Genomic DNA, 20,556 nt, shown 5'->3' with positions numbered 1-20,556 from the left:
CTGCCCTCACTTTCCTTTGATGGAGTCTCCAGCGACCTGTGCCTCGGCAGAAGGCAGATTGCAGCAACTGGAGGCTCCTGCTTTGCCTTTGTGCAGGGTGGTGGCAGGGCCATTCACTCCTGCCCGGTCTCTCCGCCACTTATCCTCTGGCTTCAGGCCAAAGCAATTTGTTGCCTTGAAATTACCTTCAGCGGAAGCCATTACAACCAAAGGCAGGGCTGTGTAATCAGACTCAGATGAGATTCCTCACCAGCAGGCTTTGGGATGGAGGGAGGGAAGCTGGGCCCAAGGAATGGTTACAGACCCACAGTAACAATGCAGCTGGCAGCGCACCGGGCCCCCAAGCCAGGCTGGGAACACCCACACCACACCGGTTCCAGATGGGGTGCCTGGTGCTTTGGAAAACTGAGAAGCTGAGTGACGGTTGGCCCCAGCCGCAAGACTCCCATGAACTGCAGTGGGCTGCGGATGAGCCCTTCACATCCACTGCAGCCGGTCACGCACGTTTCATCACGACTTCTTGTCGGCAGCAAAATGGCTTTTCGACAACGTGGAGATTCGGGCTTTGTTTTCAACCCCATTTTTTGGGCAGAAAATCCTGGAATATTTTGACAAATATTCTTGCCAGTGTCAAATGTTCATTTTTGTCTAATTGCAAACACAGCAGGGAGGAGCAGAGCATTCTTTGCTTTTCGTTCTCCTAGTGGTGCTTCCTGATTAGTGCCATCTGGTAATGCTCATTTGCTGCTCAGGGGGTCGATCTGAAACTACTGGTCTCTCTCGTGGCATATTCTGCACAGGTCTTGTGATAGACACTCTGTGCGGGTGGAGGGAGCTAGGCTAGCAGCTCCTGGAGGCTGAAGCCACAGAACACGGGCAGAGGAAGTGCAAGTGTAATCCATGCTAGGGGAGTGTGGGTCTTTGCCCCACTAAGGAGAGAGGTTAATGAGCACCGAGCTGGAGGGCCAACAGCTAAGGCTCTGATGCGTGTAGTGTTCAGCCTCCTTGGAGCCGTGCTCTAGGACGATGGGTGGGAGATACAACCTTTAGCTAGCAAGGGGCAGAGAGCACTTGTTCACGGAGCAACCTCCTGGCTAAGTGGGTCATCAGAAACCCCACCTACAGTGGGAGTTTGTCCCCCTCACTGGGACATTCTGTAGGCTGGCCGAGGGGGCTGATGAAAACGCCTGCTGCAGGGCATCGGTACGGCTGAGGATTCTGCAGAAAAGGCCAGGCCTCAGGTCTCGTCTGGTCTCACCCGCAAGTCCTCAGTGAGGGAAGAGGACCCATCCAGCCGCACTCTGAACAGCTGTGGGGACTGGTGGGGAGGCTGGGCTGCTTCCTGAGGAGCCAGTCTCTGCGCTGCCTTTGCTAATCACAACGCAGCGGCACGTCCCAGCAAGACATTAATCATCGCTAATAACCCTATCCAGCAGTAATTGCTACCTTTTGGAGTGCAGCTGGAAGTGCCTGAATTACCTCTCCTCTCCTGTGCATCCTCCTGGCTCCATGCTCTTCGCCAGCTGACTGGGCAAGGGAAGCAGAGATTCCTTTTGGTTTGGGGATTAGCATGGGGGGCTGCAGTGAACAAAGGGCCAGAATAATTCAGGTGCGGGTGGGCAGAGCTGCCCAGGGAGCCCGAGCACAGGAGGAGGGATGGAGTAACAAACCAGACCCTCATTACACCCCTCCACCAACCCAGGGCGCAGGACCCGGGCTCTTTTCTCAGGCCTGGCACTGAACTGCTGGGTGACCCTGGGTAAGTCACTTCCCGTCTCAGTGCCTCTGGTCCTCCTGTTAATGCCTGGGAAGTTCTCTGAGAGGCGGGGGCAGAAGGGCTGGAACAAGGCAAAGAGCCAATATTCTCACTCTTGTCTTTATTCAGTCAGCATAGCTCCCCTGGGAGCAGAGCCAAGGCAGGCACTGTGCTCCCAGGGCTGTCTGCGCACCAAGCGCTTTCAGTACCGAAAACCATCGCGGCTGTGCGAGGCACGACGCTCTCACTCCGTCTCTGCCCAGCTCAGGCCTTGTGCTCTGCCTGCCGTGCCGCTTACAGCCTCGTTGATGCTCTGGGCCACGTAGTCCAGGTTGTGCGAGTTGATGCTGCAGACACTGACCTGTCCGCTCCCGAGAAGATAGATGTGTTTGTGCTTCTCTAGGAAAGCCACCTGGGACGCTAGCAGAAGACACAAGCCTCATTAGTCGCCTACGATCCCAAGCCCAGAGCAGGGGTGTGGCCGAGTGACCTAAGAACAGGCCGGGAGACAGGAGTCAAGGGGTTCTAGGCAAGTCCCGGTGCCTCAGTTTCCCTGTCTGTTAAATGGGACTAGAGCAAAAGAACCATCCAATGAAGTGGGTTTTAGCCCACAAAAGCTTATGCTCAAATAAATTTGTTAGTCTCTAAGGTGCCACAAGGGCTTCTCGTTGTTTTTGCAGATACAGACTAACACGGCTGCTACTCTGAAACCACTCAAGGAGTGCGGCAGTTCAAATCACCCAAAGGTATTACCTCTCCCATACACCCCAATCAAAAGGTGACAGAAGGGCAAAAGATGGACTGATTCGTGACGCACCAGGAGCAAGGACAGGCTGATGCCCAGCTTCTGAGGATGAAACGCCTTTCCCAGGGCCCTGGCTCACTGCCACAGCAGGGACTGGAGGAGTGCAAGGTTCACACTGTTGCCCAGGACTCTGGCTTTCCAGGCGCAGCGCGGAGGAGGGGCAGGACGGGTACTTACGGAGCAGCCCGGTGAAGCTGCGTGTCCCTGACTGGGACGTGAGGTGCTCCCAGCAGCCAGGCGTACCCAGGATCCGCAGCTTCTCCTTCAGTTTCTCCCGGATCAGCATGATCTTCTCCGCCAGCATCCGGAGACTCTGCTTCCTGCAGGGCGCAGTGGGAGGGTTACGGGGATCTCACTTCCCCTTCCAAGGGGCTAATGGCTTCACTGGGCTAGGGGGGCCCTTCCTGAGCTCCCCAACCCCAGCTCACATGACCTGTCTGGGTCCGGCGAGGCAGGTCCTGGCTGCTCTGGGTAGACAGCAATGATTGCATGGCCCTTTTAGTCACAGAAGGGGTTTGTCACAGGGTGACTGGCCCCTGCAAGAAAGGAAGCAGGGTTCAGGCACCCAGACTGATTACCTGCAGCCCAACGGGGCTTAAGGAAGGTACCTGGGTCTTATAAAGGGGGAGACAGCTGCAGAGGAGGGGGCATCTGCTTGTAGACCCTGCAGGAAGTAAGAAGGCCCTTGGAGGGTCCTGTGGCAGCAGGGAGAAGGTACCAGGAGGGAAGCCCGGGCTTGAGGCATGAGATGGCGGAAGGAAGGCAGACACTCCAGGAGGAGGGGCTGGCCAGCTGGGCACTGGGATGAATGTCTGAGTTCTATTCTGAAAGACTTTGTGCCGGATGTAATAAACTGGACCCCAGAAGGGGCATGCTTTGAATATCTGAACAGTGTGGGCTTTTTAATGGAGCCTGAGTGATGGGGAAACTGAGGCAGATTTCATCAGCACCATACTTGGCCAGAGGGGGCACTGCAGGTCAGGCATGCCCTTTGAGGGGTTTTCCCCCAGTGTCTCCTCCCCCGCACCCCAGAGCTGGCTGCAATTTGCAAAGCACTGTAGGCTGCTCCAGAATGAAAGGGGCCCTGGGCGCACCTAAGGCTGTAACCCTAGTGTCCTGCCGGAAAGTGTGAACCACGTGTGGATTATCCGGCCTGGCGCACACAGCGCCGCAGCAGTCGCTCACTCTCCCCCAGTCCCCCCTTACCACTTGTTCAGCAGGGCCGGGTTGTTCAGCACCGTGGCAATGACCCGGGCTCCCAAACTGGCAGGAGTGGCCCACGTCCCCGTCACTTGCTTCTGCAGCTGGGAGCGGATTCCCACCAGCGTCTCGTTGTCCCTCGCCACCACGATCAGGTTCCCCACCTGCTCATCTGCCCAGGCGACAAGAGCAGCGTGGCAGGACGGACGCCCCCCTACATTCAAAGGGCCCCTCTCTGTCCCCAGGCTTTGCCCTTCCCACCCCCAGCCCCACCACCCCTGCTGTGGAGAGAGAGCCAGTTCATTCCGTTTTGTTCCCTACAGTCTCCAGGTGTCCTTTCCACTGCCTGCAGCGACACCTGGTGCCTGCTCGGGGGTCCGGCATTGCCTTCGGGCAGGTACCCATCTACTAGGGCTAGTTGTATGCTAGCTACAATGAGCAGTGAGAACGCTGCTGCCTGGGCTGCAAGGCCCAGCCTGACCCGCTCGGGGGTGCACTGGCTTGTGCAGCCGGCCGGGGTATGTCGCCATCCGCTGCCGTCCACCCTCCCGGCTGCGTTGTAGAACCGAACGAGGCTGGCCCCTTGTCTCACAGGGGCCCCTGTTGGCGTCACCCTGAGGGGCAGGAGACGCGAGCCCGCCGGGACCATCCCGGCCTCAGAGAGCTCTTAGCAGGTGCCTGAAGCCATAGGAGGAGAGTGGCGGGGAGAAGCCCCCGAAATTAAACACCCTGCTTCAGAAAGTCAAGGCTTCCCTTCCGCCTCCCCTCCAGGGCCGGCGCAACCCATTAGGTGACCTATGCGGTCGCCTAGGGTGCTGCGATTTGGGGGGTGCAGGGCCGGCTCTGGCTTTTTTGCCGCCCCAGACAAAAAAACCTCCGGCCGCCCTCCCCCCCCCCAGCGGGGGGAGGGGGGGAGGGTGGCCGGAGCCCTGGGAGGAGGGCGGCGGTATTTCCGCGGCGGGACCTTCCGCCGCCTCTGTGGGGGGCAGCATTTCGGGGCAGCAGAAAAGCTGGCGGCGCTCCTGCTTCCCTCCCAGCTCTCCCCCGGACCCTTTGCACATGCGGCAGTGAGCCCAGGGACTCACCGTATAAGCCGAAGGTTTTCGAGAAGGATTGGGCACAGAAGAGCTCAAACCCTTGGGCCACAAAGTGTCGCAGAGCCCAGGCGTCTCTGTCCAGGTCTCCGGAGGCCAGCCCCTGAGCCGGGACATCAAAGAAGGGGAAGAGGTGCTTCCTCTGGGGACACAGCAGGGAACGGAGCACACAGTCAGGCTCTGTCCAGCGTGGCAGGCAGGGCCAGTGGCAACAGGAGCTGGAGAAAAGCCCCTGCTCTCAGACTTACCCCCATGACCCTGGCAACTTCTTCCCACTGCTTGGGAGTCAGGCCGGTTTCCTCGGGAGCATGCAGCACAACTATGGAGCAGTCCGGGGCACTCTGAAAGCAAGAGAGTGCCTGAGCTGCCAGCATGGGCTGCCCACTGTTAGCAGCCCGGCCGGGCAGCCACCGAGCAGCTGTGAGACATGAATAGACTTGGGTTTAGGACAAGAGGCACCTGGCAAAGCTCCAGCCAGCTCCATACCTCCAACACCTCCAGGAATTCTTCTATGGCTACAGCCAGCCTCACGGTGTCCCAGTAATGGTATGGCCGGATCTCTGTAAAGCCAGCATCTTGGAATATACACCGGAGGCTGTCTGCGGGGACATAAACCGGGCAGGTGAGCAGGGGTGGAGCGGACAGGAATTGGGTACTAGCCCTGGAAATAGTTGATGAGCCCTCTCATGGTGCTCACTGTTAGAAGCGGTTACCCGGGACCCAGCGGTGCCCCTGTGATTTCTTCATAGTGTCGTTCTCATGTGAAGAGCTAATGCCCCCAGGGGCTTCATTCAAATTGCTGGTGAGCAAGGCGGAGAAAAGCAATAGTTGTGGGAAAAGCAGAGGGATCCCAGCCCAATTCCTAATGCTGAGCAGGATTCCTGTACACACCAAAATATCACCTGCTCCCAGGCTTAAAACAGCTGGGAGAGCAGTGCCCCTTGGGGATCGTCCGAGCTACAGCCCGTGTCTCGGGGGTTACAAACCACCACTAAGCCACCAGCAGGCTCAGCAGAGAGGCATGGGGCTGCCCGCGCTGCACCTGGTCGTTAGACACGTTGAGAGTTCTGTTGCGTTTCAGAGCTGCTGTTGCACAGTTAAACGCCGTTTGGTTTTCCTTTGTAACACGACCACCCTGTGCTCACCCTGTTACCGAACTGGCCTTTCCCACGCAAGGTCCTGCCGCCTCCCTGTATCACATATAGAGCAATACAGAAACCAGTGCTCAAGCACACATCACTTACCCCACTGCGACAAGGCAATATAAACCGCTATGGGACTCGGACTACTTGTGTTGTACCAGCGCCGGAGGAATTCGGCTCCAATTCGAACAGCTCCCGTCCCTCCTACTGTGTGAACGCCACCTGCCTGACTTACATGGAGACAAGAGAGCATCATCTTTAACATCAACTGCCTGTTAGATCAATGTCTCAGGGCTGCTGCATCTCTAGTAAACTAGAACATGGTCCCCTCAGAATATGGAAATACCTGCAAGAGATGAGCTATAATGACAGCACCTGAGAGGATGCAGTGCTGCGCAGGGCTTGGAAGAATATCCCTTTGTACATGGGCCCCCTGTCCCACGCATTCAAACTAGCCTACTCTGGACACTACCTCCACCTCACACAGTACACAGAACCACGTTCCTGCAATTCGTCAGGGACAATGTACATCCTCCACCAGGAAGCCAAACTAGACAGAAAAGCCCTACCCTGTCTGGCAGCTTCTGTCCTTAGAGCATCTCTCACCCCGAGGCCCCTTCACAAAGGAGGCAGACAGCAGAAAGGGGGAAAAAATAGTTTCACAAAAATTGCCATGATTTTCAATGTTATTTTTCCTCTCCATTGGGAGTGAGATTTTCCAATCAGAACTGGTTTTGTAGGAATCTGTGTGGTTTTTGAATTGTGTCAATGGGCCTAGAGTCTAGGAGAGGTGTTTTTAAAACTGTAGATAACTCAGAATAATCATTTTTATGCACCATTGAAACACAGAGACCTTTTCCTTAGCAAGGTCAGTCTGGTAGTGCCTGAAAGCCCCATTGTGCTAGGTGCAAGAGACAGACCTGCCTCTGCAGACCTTACAGTCTACACAGATACAGCAGGATTACCGGCCCATTTTACAGATGGGGAACTAAGGCACAGAATGATGCAATAACTTTTCACAGGTAGTTGTGGCAGAGCTGGGAATCAAAGCCAGATCACTGGAGGGCCAGGCCAGCATCACCACCAGAAGGCCAGCCTTCAAGGATGATAGCTAAGTAGACCACAGTTAGGAAATGGACATTCTGTCCAACTGCACACTGGCACTCCCCCTCCCCAGGTCTTACAAAAAGAGCCCTGGGGTCTTTAAAGTCCATGGAAAGCCACCTGGAGATGACAGCTCAGTGGATATTTTCCTGGAGGCAACTTGGCTATTGGCTAGACTGAGGGCTTAGGAATCAGGAAACCAACAGTTGTATTAAAGGGTTGCATCTGGGTTACTGGGGCTGGTGTCTGAGGCACAGGTATGCAGCTAGTAGTGGGAACAGGCAATGCTCACTGGCAGATTTGTTGCCATGGTCTATGGTAGCTCCAGCCAGATCTGCCATTGCACAGTATAACTGCACCCACTCTAGGGAGCGGTAGGGTTGTAACCATATTGGTTACTCACTGACAATTAGAGTGGTACAAAAGCTGTGCGTGGACTGGCCCTAACAGAGAGGGGACAGGGATAGATGGGGCAGGCTGGTTCCTAAAGGCTTGATGAAGTAGCCATAAGTTACCGTGAGAAGCACTGAGCAGGGGCTCAGAAGGTGTAATGGGGCCCCATGGGGTTTGCCTGCCTATTGAGGGTAGGGGAGAGCTGTATGGTTTCTCTTGTGGATGGGGTGTCTTTCCAAACTCAGAGATTTCAGCATCCAGCAGCAGCTTGCAGAGTCCATACCCTGTTCTCAATCACAGCACGGCTCTCCCTGCCAAGCGCCAGCTCAGTAGCTGCTCTGGTGAACTCGGGGAACCCAAGCACTGGGAGGTACTCGTGGTCCAGGGTTGGGTCGTTGGCGATCTGCAGCAGGGTCTGTCTCACGGTTGGGCAGACCCATGCTTTGCCTGTTTCAGTCTGGCAGTCTGCAAGAAGAAAGAGCGGGCCAAGCTGTCCACGGGTGACATGTGCATCACTGTCCCTTCTAATGGCCAGGCCCTGGGAAGAGAACAGCCTCCTGCTGCTACTGCCAGTTACCAAGGACGGTGTGGCACAAAAAGCCCTGGTTCAAACTGCTGGTGACCTACATAGGGATACAAGGGTCCATATCATCTGTGCTACAATCCAGCTCCCAACCTCCGCACCCATGGTGTCACCTTTGTCCCAGACACACACTGTTTGCTAGTTTTTTTAAAGAAATCCTTTCCTTTAAGTAAAGTTCTATGTGACAACTGCTGCTGGGAGGTGCATGTCTGCAGCACTGAAGACTCGTGGCCTTTGCGTAGCCCCTGAGAAGGTACCCAGACAGCAGCGGTTCCAGCTTCTCTTTTTCCCAGAGATGCACTAGGGGACCTCAATCCCCAACCTGCAGGTACCATGCTTTGTGTGCCCAGGAACCCATGGCTAATGCCTGATCGCACTAGTGGCCAGCCGGCAGTGGCTGCAGAGACAGCAGGACAAGGTACCCACAGCAGAAGACATGACCAGCAGCAGGTGCTTGGTGGCTCCTCACGTGCAGGACTCCACAGCTCTACAAGCAGTAACTTATTTCATTGCATCTTTAAGGGGGCTTTTTCTTTAACAGGAGAAAACCAGCTGTTACCACTCTACCTGCCAGAGACATTTGCAATCCTTACAGCCTGGCCGGAGTCAGACAAGGGGCTGTACAAGAAGTCACCTTCCTACACTGCCTCTCTGCCCCATCTGTACCTTTGCTTCATCACTGCTGACTTCACTCTGTACTGTTGTGCTGAGCGTGAGTTGGGGTCTATTTCACTTCATGCCTCCTCTTTACTGTCATTATGGCTGGTGATGGTGAGAAGGGTGACACCCCCTGAGGAGGTTTGTCACCTTGGTTGTTAACATACCATGCATGAAATCCTGAACCCCCTTAAAGTCAACAGCAAAACTCCCACTGATTTCAACAGGGCAAGGTTTTCACCCCTTCTGTTTGGTAAAGTGAGCAAACGTGATTCAGTCCTAGCAAAGAGAAAACAAACCCAGACTCCCATGACAGGACTTATTTCCAACTCTGAGGGGCTGGAGCTCTTACTCAGAGTCTGTCTACACTGCGAGCTGGGGGTGTAATTCCTAGCTCTCAAGCTAACGTGTTAAAAAAAGAAGGTGGCCACAGCAGCATGAGGGGCTAGTTGGCCCAAGCATGTACCCCGCTGAGATGAGGGGCAGCTCACCCCTGCTGCCGGTCACACTGCTGTGCACAGCACCTTGATCAGAGCTAGCATGGTTATGCCCCCTTGAGCTGGAATTTACAATGCCCTTGGAAGAGGCGTGGAGCTGTAAATGCTGACCACAGACCCCCCATTTTAGGCTCCCCTGCAGTCAGACGACATCCCGTCCCTGGTGGGGAAAAGAGTGCAGCCCAGAGTGTGTGGCACCCAACCAGCAGGACCTACCCCTGTGGTCAAGGTACACCTTGTCAGGGGATGGATCCTCCCGGTAGGCATCCAGGAGCCAGTCCACTTCCCTGGTGAGTGGGACGTCAAGGAAAACAGAGAGAGCGGCCATAGCCCAGCGTAGGCAGGAGGACCCTGCAGGGTTCACTCTGCTCCTTCACTTGCACCCAAAGGACCTCTCAGCTGCCCCCAGGAGATCCCAGGCTCTGCCAGGCAATGGAATGTTGGCACAGGAGTTGCCCAGGAAACAGCTGCCCGGTGAGCATTCCGGGTGCGATCCTGGCGCTGAAGGCCCATCGTTAGGTACCTCTGTGATCCACCGATCTGCTCGTCTGCTGCCTCAACTCATGCAGCACCTACGTTTTTCCCTTTGGGCATGTGCGCCGCTGCAGCCTGCTAGGCGCCAGACTCCTGCCTCCCACCCCAGCCCCAGAGCAAGTCACAAGCCAGGAAAATGGGTGTTCGTCTGCCTGCGTGGCATGCAGGGGCCCAATCCAGCAGGCAAGCTCAGAGGCCATCTACCGGATCGGGGCCCTCAGCCAAGTTCACACGAAACAGCTGGGGGAGGGAGGAGGCACAGCTCCCTATAACTGTTAGTATGGGTGAGTCCCCTATCCACCAGGCTATAGGAGACCCCCAGTTCAAGTCCCCCCTTCTCCTGAAGGGATTTGAATGGGCTCTGTCACCTTTCAAGTGAGTGTCCTATCCACTGGCCTCTGGACTATTCTGAATGGGGAAGCAGATATTTAAAAAAGTGCAAGTTCGGAGGAGAGGCATTAGGCAGCTGAAATATTGACAGTGCATTTAAGTCACAGTGGCTGTGGTATCACTGGAAATTGGGCCTGGCCATGAAGAAAGGCATGTAAAGCAGGAGTGCTGCTAAGTGCCCCTGGAACAGAAGGGAGAGGGGGTGATGACAGAGCATCAGGGTCTCCTTTCAACATTGACCAGGGGGAAGCGAGAAACTTTCTTCCCTGCTGGACCCAGCTCCTCCCGCTCCCCTAGCGGAGATGCAGCATGAAGTTCTTGCAGTTTAGGGAGGATTCTACCCCATCCCAACCGCACCTAGTGCCTTTCAGATCCCATCCTCCTCACAGGGGGAGGGATAGCTCAGTGGTTTAAGCATTGGCCTGCTAAACCCAGGGTTGTGAGTTCAATCCTTGAGGGGGCCACCTAGGGATCTGGGGCAAAATCAGCAGTTGGTCTTGCTAGTAAAGGCAGGGGCCTGGACTCAATGACCTTTTCGGGGTCCTTTCCAGCTCTATGAGATAGGTATATCTCCGTATATTTTATTATGAAGGGTGCAGTCTCCTTGCTGCTGACTAAGGGAAGGTCCAGGCAAAGGTTGCTGGGCGGTAGCACAGTGGGACACGTTCCAGAACAGAGCCATTTGGGGAACAAAGGAAGTTTAATAAGGGAAAGAAGAGACCACTGGAGGTGAGGAGATGCAGCAGTTTTACCACAGCAGAGTTAAACCATGCCAGGGCGATACAGCCTGGCTTAGAGTCTGAAGTTTTCCAGGGGCAGAGTCCTGCTGGTACACTCCACACACACTGCAGCAGGGGGCTGGACAGCTTCAGCAGACCTGTCCTGGGAGGAAAGCAGAGCATTAAGGCAGAACTCGCTCTTCAGCAGGGCCATGGCACGCGAGCCAGCTCAGAAGCAAGGCATGCGAAGGATAATGATGCATCCAGGCCTCCAGCACGCCCCCCAAAATGGGAGAGCTAGAAAAGGACCGTTGGATTGGGTGCTTGCCCAGACCAATGCAGGAGAGCCTCCTGTCATGCCGGGCTCTTTCCCCCACCCTCACCATTTAACACCTCCTCTAGAACCTGCCCTGATTGAAGGGCCAGATTCTCAGGAGGAGCTCAGTGCCCAACGCACGCCCGCTTTGCTGAGTCCTTTTGGAAAGACAGCAGCTTATTTTGAGGAATAAATGGGAGCTTTGGAAAAGTCAGGCATGGCTCTTCTAACACTCCAATCAGCACCCAAAGGAAGCCAGCAGCTGGTAGGACAAAGTAGCTGGAGCATTCCAAAACGGCGAGCCGTTCCAGTGGAGTGACTAGCTGTGGCCCGTTGTTTAGAGGGTACGAAGGGGCACAACTAGGAGGCAAGGGGAAATGCAAAGCGTTCCCCCGCCACAATGAGCTCTCTCCTAAGCCCAGTGCTGGACGCCCAGTCATTTGGGATAGTTAAGAAGTGGACTGGACACAACATGAGAAGCTGTTGTAGGAATAATCCTGTATTGGCCCTTCCCCAGTCTTAGATTTCCATGAATGACTGGCACATCCTGACCCATGGATCTATTGCTGCCATAGTAGAAAGGTGTTAAACACACTGGAGAGGGGCTTGACTGGACCATTACACCTAGAGCAAACATTTCAGAGACCTAACAGCAAGCAACCAAACAGGAAAGAGACCAAAGAGGTTAGCCATCTAAACGCAACATATTGCCCAACGTTAGAAGCTGTTGCTGGAGCAGAGGTCTGTCATTTTGATTATCTGTCCATGGAATCCAAGAGATTTACAGTTTCTCCTTAGTGTTGCATGAAAAAAGAAAAAGAAAAAAGTGTTGATCAGAGTGTTGCAGATTGGAATGAGAACAAACAGCAAGTTCTTGGAAAGAGGTTAAAACTACTTTGAAAAGCTGAGAGACTTAATTTTTTCCTCTTATTTACAAATACAAAACAAACCATATGTAAGTTGGCTAGAATTAAATTTAGTTACTGTATCTTCTTCCACAACAGCTGAAGAGAACGACTCCTCTGCTAGCCATCCTCCTCTGGCTTCATATTCTGCATCATCTTCCACTGGAAAGAAGGGTGAATTGCAAGGTTACAGGCAACAAAACCCTTCACTACCAATGTCCGTTGTTTCTTTGGCTTCTACCATGCACAGCACACTAAAGTACTTCAGGTCATTCACAAAAAGCAGATGAATGTAGAGGATCCACCATTATGCACACAAGGAGTCCTTAGGTTTGGTTGCAACATTTGCAGCTCAAGCAATACATGGTGTACCCCCCGTAGAGAACCGCACTGAAAATTCTGTGCCAGGAAGCTGGACAGTGGAGGAAGAAGAAAAGGGAAAGCTACAGCCAACGAAAAAGGATAGCAGCGGAAGAGTGGGGAGAGCTGCAGACTTTCATGGATCATTTCCCTTTCATGGTACCTCCAGAGCACTTCACAAAGATGAACAGATCGAGTCTCAACACCTCTGCTAGGCCATTCTTCTCTCTGCATCGCAGATTACGAAGCTCAGGGAGACACAGTGACTTGCCCAAGACCACAGACCAAGTCAGTGTCAGAGGTGAGACTAGATTCCAGGAGGCCTGGCTCCCAGTGCTGTGATTTGACTCCCCAAACAAACACTCCCTCCATTTAAGCAGTGCTGTCGCTTCAGTTCATTACAGATACCAGAGGACCAGTTTTACTCACAGATTAGATGTTGTCCATTGAGATAAACTGGCCCAGTTCCAGACTTTAATTCAAAGGCAACAGGAGGGATAAATTCAAAGCCATCAAGACTGATCTGAAACAAAACAATTTAAAAAAAAAATCCAGAATCACTGAAATATTGAGAAGAAAGAAGCTGGCTAGAGAGCGACACTTGAAGCATACAGCCAGGGTTGCCCGGGGGGGGGGGGGGCAAGTGGGGAAATTTGCCCCAGGCCCCGGGCCCCGCAGGGGCCCTCCATGAGAATATAGTATTCTATAGTATTGCAACTTTTTTTTATGGAAGGGGCCCCCGAAATTGCTTTGCCCCAGGCCCCCTGAATCCTCTGGGTGGCCCTGCATACAGCCTCCCTGTGAGTGGAAGCAAAGCCAGCTGGTGGGGGCATTCCAGAGCAGATGGACTTTGCATGGACCCCCCCCCCCCCCCCAACTACACATAATTTAAGGAGCACCTGCAGATGTTCAAGCCAAGCTCTGCCCTCAGTTACACCCACAGCCGCACGGACATCAGTGGAGTTGCACAGGTGTAACCGAGGGCAAAGTTTGGAGGCAGACCCCCCGCTGCCCACTCACACACACAGTACGTTAGGTGCGGATGGCATGCGGCTGATGCACTGATGCCACAGACAAGTCACTAAAAATGCACAGCACAGAGACTACGCTTTCAGCACCCTGCAGATACTGGATCAGACTCAGAGTTAGTTTTCCTGGCTGAGTTAGTCGATGTGTTAATTTTTGTCTTCATAAGAAGACAGATAAGTTACACGTATTTGACTCGTCACGGGCAGATATGGGGAGCAGGGCAGGAAGACGTGCGATTGCAGGCCTGCTTTTTCTCCTGGCCGGGGGAGCTGCACTAGAAGGTGTTCTCTGAATTCCAGTGCATCTTGTTAGCATAAGGACTCCGGTCCATGGGTGGCAGCTTGTAGCAGGTGTGTATTCAGAGCGCTTCCTAAACAATTAAGTAATTTATTGCACAGAGATGTTTTAATTCCAAAGACAATATTACCTTTCACTGAACTTTGTGCTTAGTTCCAAGCATCTGCTTGGTACCTTGGGTCTCGTTAGACAACAAAATGTCTATAGCTCCTTACTCCCATCATGGGCTGGGAAAATCTCTAGCGATTTACAAATACAACCCAGTCTGCCAACTACAATACATCCGATTTCAGTGGCTGACCAGAAAAGTGAAGCAGGACAAGGGGATGGGAGATAGTAACTCTGCTCTTCTTTGGGACTTTTTTTGAATGTTAGCCCAGGCCTGTGTTATATCAGGACCAGCGTTGCCTTTGTGTCCATGAATAAAATGAAAACAGATGTTTCTAGTCCAAATCAGGCTGTGTCCTATTTACAGGGATGCAATTTTTAATTTTAAGCTTTGATTTGTCTCTGGACTTCTCTCTTTCTACTCTCTGGGTGGTTTTAAATCCTGAGGCCAGAAGAGACTATTTGTGAGCCTCTGGTCTGACCTCCTGCATAACAGACCAAAGATTGTCTCTGCCATGCATGTTGGTCTGCACAATGGGAGAGGAACATTCACAAATTAACCTGCACAGCAACTTTGTGGGACAAGCAACTTCTTTGCTTTGCACAGGGGGAAAGCTTGCTCAGAGCCTGACTTTCAGAGGTGGCAGCTCCCATAGGATGCTCAGTCCCAAAGGTGGACTAAGTGACTTGACCATGGCTACAGAGAATTACCATTAGAGCTGAGATGCACCTGGCTCCTAGCCTGAGTGCTAACCACCATGCCCCACTGGCTCTCAGTCACTATAGCTGGGTTGTTAACATTTCGTCTGAGGTTGGATGGGCCATAATGTGTACAGTGGAATGCTATGCCGGGCAACGGAGAGAGAAACAACCCACTCGTTCATCCGAGAGGGCACATGCACACACTAATTCCCCCAGATTAGTTGCTTGCCGGGCAGAGATCGTTCTGGGGGTTGCCTTGTCAATCTCTTGGCTTCACACAGCAGGTTTCCCTGCGGAGTTACCATGGGTAGGACAGAGAGCCTCAGTGAAGCGATGGGCACTGGCCTGTTGTCACCGTAGGTGTTTTTTGAAGCTACTGCCACCACGTGCGGTTCGTCCTTGGCCTCTGCACTGAGACAGATCTACAGCAGCGGAACAAAACGGATCCTCATGAGCTGGGTTTGCTGCGGACTAATCCCCATGCAGAGAGCGCCACACCCAGGCAGCGTTTAAAGTTGTTATTTAAATGTTTGCTTGGGATTTGGGGGCTGATTAAAGATGCCAGAACAACAGTCCTAGGTGCTGACACCCTCTCTTCAGCCTGGGCAGTGGGAGCAAGTCTCCCCCAGAATTGCTCCCTCCCCAGGGTGCTTTCACCCTGACCTGAAGAGACCCAGGAAAGGAAAACATGGTCTGTGTTCAGAGCATGGCAACTTTGCTGGGCTTGGGGTCAAGGCCATGAATGCTTGAGAGGTCAGCAGAGCTCCCCACCCAGCGCTGCTCCTTTCAGAGTGACCCTAAAGCCTCGTCTACATGGGAGAGTGCCACCAGTTTAACCCAAGGTAGGAATTTCAACCAATGTTGTTAAACTGATGCAACCAAGCCCCGGGTGGCCTCTCCAATCTCAGTATGAGAGTGACTTCTTAGTTTAGCTAAATTGGCTGGGAACCGGCTTAAATTAAACCAAAGTAAGCCCCTCAATCTGAAATTGGAGCATCCACTCAGGGGTTTGCACCAGTTTAAGTAAATTGATTTAACCAAACTGGTGCAAGTTGGTGTGCTGACAAGCCCTATCTGTCAGAGGGATCCCTGACAAGTTACGTTGCTTACCGTTTTCAGTAAGACCAGGTGTTCCAAGAAGTCATCTTCTTCCATCACCACACACCTCCTGGTGCTGGTGTTCAGCTCGCAGCCTATGGGAAAAACACTGCTGGATTTGTGGGGGCATTGCTGCCCCAAACAAACCCTGCAAGATGCAAGAAGAAAAATTGCAGCTGCCAATGGAAATTCTAGAGCAAAGAAATCCCTCTAGTCCCAGAATGCACACATGCCACAGGTTGGAGACATACACAGGCATTTCCCATGGGCAGAAACTTTAAGGCTAGAAGGAACCATTGTGATCATCTAGCCTGACCTCCTGCAGAACACAGACCAGAGAAATCCACCCAATAACCCCTGCATCCAGCACAATGGTTTGGCTGGACTGGAGCCTATCAGCAGATATTTTGTTGTGTGGCTTGAGGTTCGCCTCTAACTCTGCTCTGAAAGGTTATTGGACTCCTTATGGGGCTGTACTCCCAATACCCCAACTTGCAAAATAGAAGCTGAGGTATTGGAAATATTCAGTAGCTCTTTGTATTCCGCTCCCTAGCAGTTGCAATCCTAATGGATCTTCATAGATAGAAACGCCAGTCAAGAGCTTAATGAGGACACCATGTGTCCAGTGCTTTGGTTTTCCTCATTTCATTCAGCCCAAGCCAAAGAAAACAAGTAGGATTTAAGGCTGGATTTAAGAAGCTGGAATGAAATTAGCAGCACTGATCCTGGGAAGCTAAGTGCTCCAGATGCCAGAAGCACTGTACAGCAGTTAGAGGCAGGGCTAAAGCTGAATCCTCAGGAGGCCAGTACAGTTCAAGGAGCAGCTAAGCATGTACTTAGACAGTAAGTCAACAAGAGACACCAAGCCAATACTGCACACTGCTTGGAGACTTGAAGAAAGGAAATGCGGTGGGGAGACGACTTATATTGGTAGCATGACTGCACATGCACTGCTCATGCCTAATCACAGCGGCTGGCGCTCTCTTCTTCAGCACAGATGGGTAGTTTGCTCAGAGGCTAGCAGGGAAGGCACGTCCCACTCTGATCACAAAGCAGCATGGTAGGGCCCAGGCCCCGCTTAGAAGAGGGAAATGCAGTCTACGCCATTATATGGAAATTATCCACTGCCCTTAGGATGGGGAAAATTCACACCCATCCCTTTTATTACATCATCCTGAGCAGTATTTCTGCAACCCCTTCACAAGGAACCCCACCTGCTGCCCATCAACCCCTCTCCCCTTTTGCTAGCAGATACCAGCCACACAAACGGCTCGGCAAACCCAGGGAACATGTTATCTTGCTCACCCCTCAGCAATGGTCTCCTTACCCCACAAGACAGCAATGGGTTTCTCTTCTTCAGAACGCGGACTAGAGAGCAGGAGAGATGAACTCATTCTGCTCAAGAACTGACTCCACCTGGGCAACAAACAGATCCTAGAGGAATAAACATGGTAGAGGGAGCAAAATGCATCTTTTTGTTACCAAACTAAGAGCAGGGAGGAAAGCAATAAGAAAAATAAGCAACTGAACCTCTTTGAGTTTACTATATTGCACTGAAGTCACAGAGCCAGTGAGGAGTAGCACAGAGATTTTTTTTTCATATTAGAATGTTTTTAAAGAGTAGTTTGCTTATGCTTCTGTAATAAAGATTCAGCTTGAGACACTCTTCTTGCCATTTTATATTTTTCTAATAATAAAATCCCCTCCTGCTCCCCACTCCAATCACCTTGGTCAGGATGAACAAGTAGTTTGCTCTGCCTGGGCTAGTAAAGTTTTCATGATGATTTTACAAACCTGAATTAAGCAGGGAGATCTGAAAAGTAAGGACACTGAAGAGAACAACTCCTCCCTTCCACAGGCCAGACTGGTAATGGAGATCTTCAGGAGAACTAAAGGCAACAGATTTAACAGAACAGGTTGGGTTCACTATCTTAACATGGACTCATTCGAACTGCCCAGCATTTCTGAAGCCTCTAGAATACTGCTCAACACTTACACTGCACTTTACACCCTCCCAGCATGACGCTAGCCATAGCTAGTGAATCTAAGTTACTCTAACTGACCAGGGGAGAAGCCCAGTTCAGGTGCTGGGAGTTCAACTACCAAAGGAAGAGAAAATCTAGGACAAATTGAGAATATCAGACACATGTAATCACATGGATTTCATCCCCTAACATTAAGTCAGAATTAGGATGGAAAGCATTCTCTAAAGCCTGAGTCTGTAAAAGGCTTGCTCCATCAATATGCTCACAATCAAGATTAGCTCCCCTCCTAAGCTGTAAACTAAAGGCAGGAAAGAGCTGGGTTGTCCTGAGCCAATTACAAATGAAGGGTAGATGAGATGGGGAGCTAGCCAAACAGAAGAGCAACAGGAAATGCAGATGAAAGACACACCCTCTGTGAGTGCACCTGTCTGAGGGTGAAATTAATCATACATAGCTCACCAGCATTTCTTGCTCTAGTGCAGCAGGGAGGAGATTCTCACCACATCAGGGTGATGATTGATAACTAGCAAAAATTAATTAAAATCAGAGACTTTAGGGCAGTAGGGTGACCATATTTCCCAAAGGGAAAATGGGACACTGTGTGGGGCTTGCCCAAGCCCGCCCCCAAGAGCTCCCCACCCCCACGTGGGGCTCCCCTGAGCCCAGCCTGCCCTCCTCCCCCACGAGGCTGGGGTCGCTGCTTGCCTGAATCTTGCCTGCCCCATGCCTCCCCCGCTGTTGCCACTCACCCACACCCACACCACTTTTTGACAAAAGTGGGCATTTGTCCTGTTTGCTTTTGCCAATTGATCAATAAAATATGCCAAGAAAGAAACAATGACAATTTAAAAAAAAAAAAAAACACCCCTCATTATCCACATTAGAATTCACAGATCAGTCCAGCTGGTTCTCTATTAAAACTCCCCTGTTGGGTGTGATGGCGTTCTTCCCTTGTGCCAGTAGGTGGTGCTGGGAATCTCTGCATTGCTTTCTTAAAAGGGGAGACATTGCTTTTTGAGCGGCCTACACTAACTATAGAATCATAAAAATGAAGGTCTCAGACCTCAAGAGGTTACCTAGTCCATCCCCCTGCATGGAGCAGGACCAAGTAAACCTAGCCCATCCCTGACAGATGTCTGTCTCACCTGTTCTTAAAAACCTCCAACAAGGGGATTCCACAACCTCCCTCAGTAACTGATTCCAGCACTTCATTAACTTTGGAGTTAGCAAATTTTTCCTAAACTCTAACCTCAATCTCCTTGCTGCAGATTAAGCTGAGTGCTACTTGACCTACCCTTGGTGGACATGGAGACCAGGCAAAATACAGCCCCACAGAAGCTACCAACAATGTCTTGAATGACAAACGTTGTCCAGCTAATGCCTTCTGAACACCTGCTAGAAGCAGCATGCTAAAGAACCTCCCTGCTGAACTGGCCCTTATCCATCTCTCCCCTTTTTTATTAATTGCTATGAACATTTGTATGGCAAGAGGATTTTTACTGCTAACAAGCTCATTGCTTTTCAGGGCAGGCTCACCCCACAGTAACTCCAAACTCTTCATGCTTTGATTGTTGGAGGCTGCAGGATGATTTTTGGCAAGTTTTGTTTTTAAGGGTCTCCTTTCATCTTGGCCCTAGCAGTAGAAGAGAGCTTATCACCCCACTTCCATGCATATTGGCCAAGGTTTCTTCTGCCGATTCAACAGCTGCTCCTCAGGCTTTTCCCCCATCTGACGTCTCAAATAATCTTTTGTTTGTGGCATTGCTTCCAGTTGCTGTGGAAATCATTATAACTGCCTGTTCTCGCAAGGGTTTATTGTGCTTGGGCTGATCTGAGGTCCCAGGAGAAGGAAAACTCTGGCACAACTTTAACAAACTGCCTGGCCAGGCCTGACGTTCTGGGTTTGACATCAATCACACATGCTCTGTGTGGGTCTGCGCTACCAACCCTGGCTAACGAAGGCAAAGTAAGCATTAATCTGGGGTCTCAAGCACAAGTTTAAGCACTTGTCAAAATCTTAAAGCCTGATGGGAAACGGTGGTCTCTGGCCTGGAAGTACATCCATGCACACTGCTCTGTTGATTTCACGTGAGCCCAAGGATGCTGCTCTCTAGTGCAAAGCATGGATCTCTCTAGACTGCTTTACTACAGAGCCTCCTGGAGTTGCAACCACTGCTCATGGAAATCTCTCTGGGCCAAAAGGGGCTGCCTGCCCTGAAGGGTGAATTCCATTGAATAACACTGAGTTCCTGGAAAAAGCACCTCCTTTACTGCAAAATGGGGAGCTGGTTTCAAAGGTATAAATGAGTTAGGTGCCCAATTCCCACTGAAAGCCGATGCGGGCTCGTCTACACTTGAAATGCTACCGCAGCACTGCTGTCACGCTTCAGTGTAGACACTACCTACTGGAGGGGTTCTCCCCTTGGCGTAGGTACTCCACCTCCCCAAGAGGTGGTAGCTAGGTTGACGGAAGAATTCTCACCTCAGAACGATGTAGTTATGCCACTGTAAATTGCCAGTGTAAACCAGCCCTGAGAGTTGGGTGTCGAACTGGCCTTTATGCCTTGGAAAATCTCCCTTTTCCAGGGCTGGCACTTGTGTCCTCTTGCACTGGCCAGCTATACTCATCACCTCTGTGCTTACCTGTTGAATCCCATATCTGATATCAGAGAAGCCACTTTAGGAGACAGAAATAGGGCTACTTCAGTGGAATCTGACCATTGGAGCTACGTTGTTCCCAAAGCGTAGACTGCTCCAAAGCCAGCTCTGAGAAGAACCGCAGACGGTTCGTCCTGTATAAAAGAAACACCTCAATACTCACATGTTTTTAGGTATATATATTTATTTACAAGTGACTGTTGGAAATTTTTGAAGGCTTATTT

General features: G+C 51.8%; 2 protein-coding genes across 2 annotated transcripts; both read right to left on the bottom strand.

The window, feature by feature from the left end:
• Positions 1-2,000: 2,000 nt before the first annotated feature.
• GOT1L1 (glutamic-oxaloacetic transaminase 1 like 1) lies at positions 2,001-9,559 on the bottom strand. Its single transcript, XM_065398343.1, has 9 exons — positions 9,448-9,559; positions 7,778-7,959; positions 6,100-6,223; positions 5,342-5,454; positions 5,104-5,196; positions 4,847-4,997; positions 3,768-3,933; positions 2,739-2,881; positions 2,001-2,176 (listed from the first exon to the last, which is right to left on the bottom strand). Exons 1-9 carry the CDS (start codon positions 9,557-9,559, stop codon positions 2,001-2,003), a joined length of 1,260 nt encoding a protein of 419 aa, XP_065254415.1.
• A 1,388-nt stretch (positions 9,560-10,947) lies between these two features.
• Positions 10,948-17,083, bottom strand: LOC135873414 (nucleoplasmin-like). The gene is made up of 6 exons (XM_065397885.1): positions 17,017-17,083; positions 15,702-15,784; positions 14,894-15,013; positions 12,885-12,978; positions 12,175-12,257; positions 10,948-11,037 (listed from the first exon to the last, which is right to left on the bottom strand). The coding sequence occupies exons 1-6, from the start codon at positions 17,081-17,083 to the stop codon at positions 10,948-10,950; spliced, it is 537 nt and encodes a 178-aa protein (XP_065253957.1).
• Between the last annotated feature and the right edge of the window lie 3,473 nt (positions 17,084-20,556).

The sequence above is a fragment of the Emys orbicularis genome, chromosome 2 (assembly GCF_028017835.1).
Source record: "Emys orbicularis isolate rEmyOrb1 chromosome 2, rEmyOrb1.hap1, whole genome shotgun sequence".
Lineage (NCBI taxonomy): Eukaryota > Metazoa > Chordata > Testudines > Emydidae > Emys > Emys orbicularis.
The sequence above is the reverse complement of the archived record's forward strand: the minus strand, read 5'-3'. Positions and strand labels throughout refer to the sequence as shown.

What these genes read in the sequence shown, in the direction of transcription:
- LOC135873414 (XM_065397885.1), bottom strand. Translation starts at nt 17,083, where the DNA reads ATGAGTTCATCTCTCCTGCTCTCTAGTCCGCGTTCTGAAGAAGAGAAA. An exon ending in GGCTCTCTGTCCTACCCATG is followed by an intron (nt 12,979 to 14,893) that starts GTAACTCCGCAG and finishes GTTTTGTTTCAG; the next exon opens with ATCAGTCTTGATGGCTTTGA. An exon ending in CAATGGACAACATCTAATCT is followed by an intron (nt 12,258 to 12,884) that starts GTGAGTAAAACT and finishes CCTTCTTTCCAG; the next exon opens with TGGAAGATGATGCAGAATAT.
- GOT1L1 (XM_065398343.1), bottom strand. Translation starts at nt 9,559, where the DNA reads ATGGCCGCTCTCTCTGTTTTCCTTGACGTCCCACTCACCAGGGAAGTG. An exon ending in GAAAACCTTCGGCTTATACG is followed by an intron (nt 3,934 to 4,846) that starts GTGAGTCCCTGG and finishes TCGCCTGGGCAG; the next exon opens with ATGAGCAGGTGGGGAACCTG. An exon ending in CCGGCCCTGCTGAACAAGTG is followed by an intron (nt 2,882 to 3,767) that starts GTAAGGGGGGAC and finishes TGCGCCCTGCAG; the next exon opens with GAAGCAGAGTCTCCGGATGC.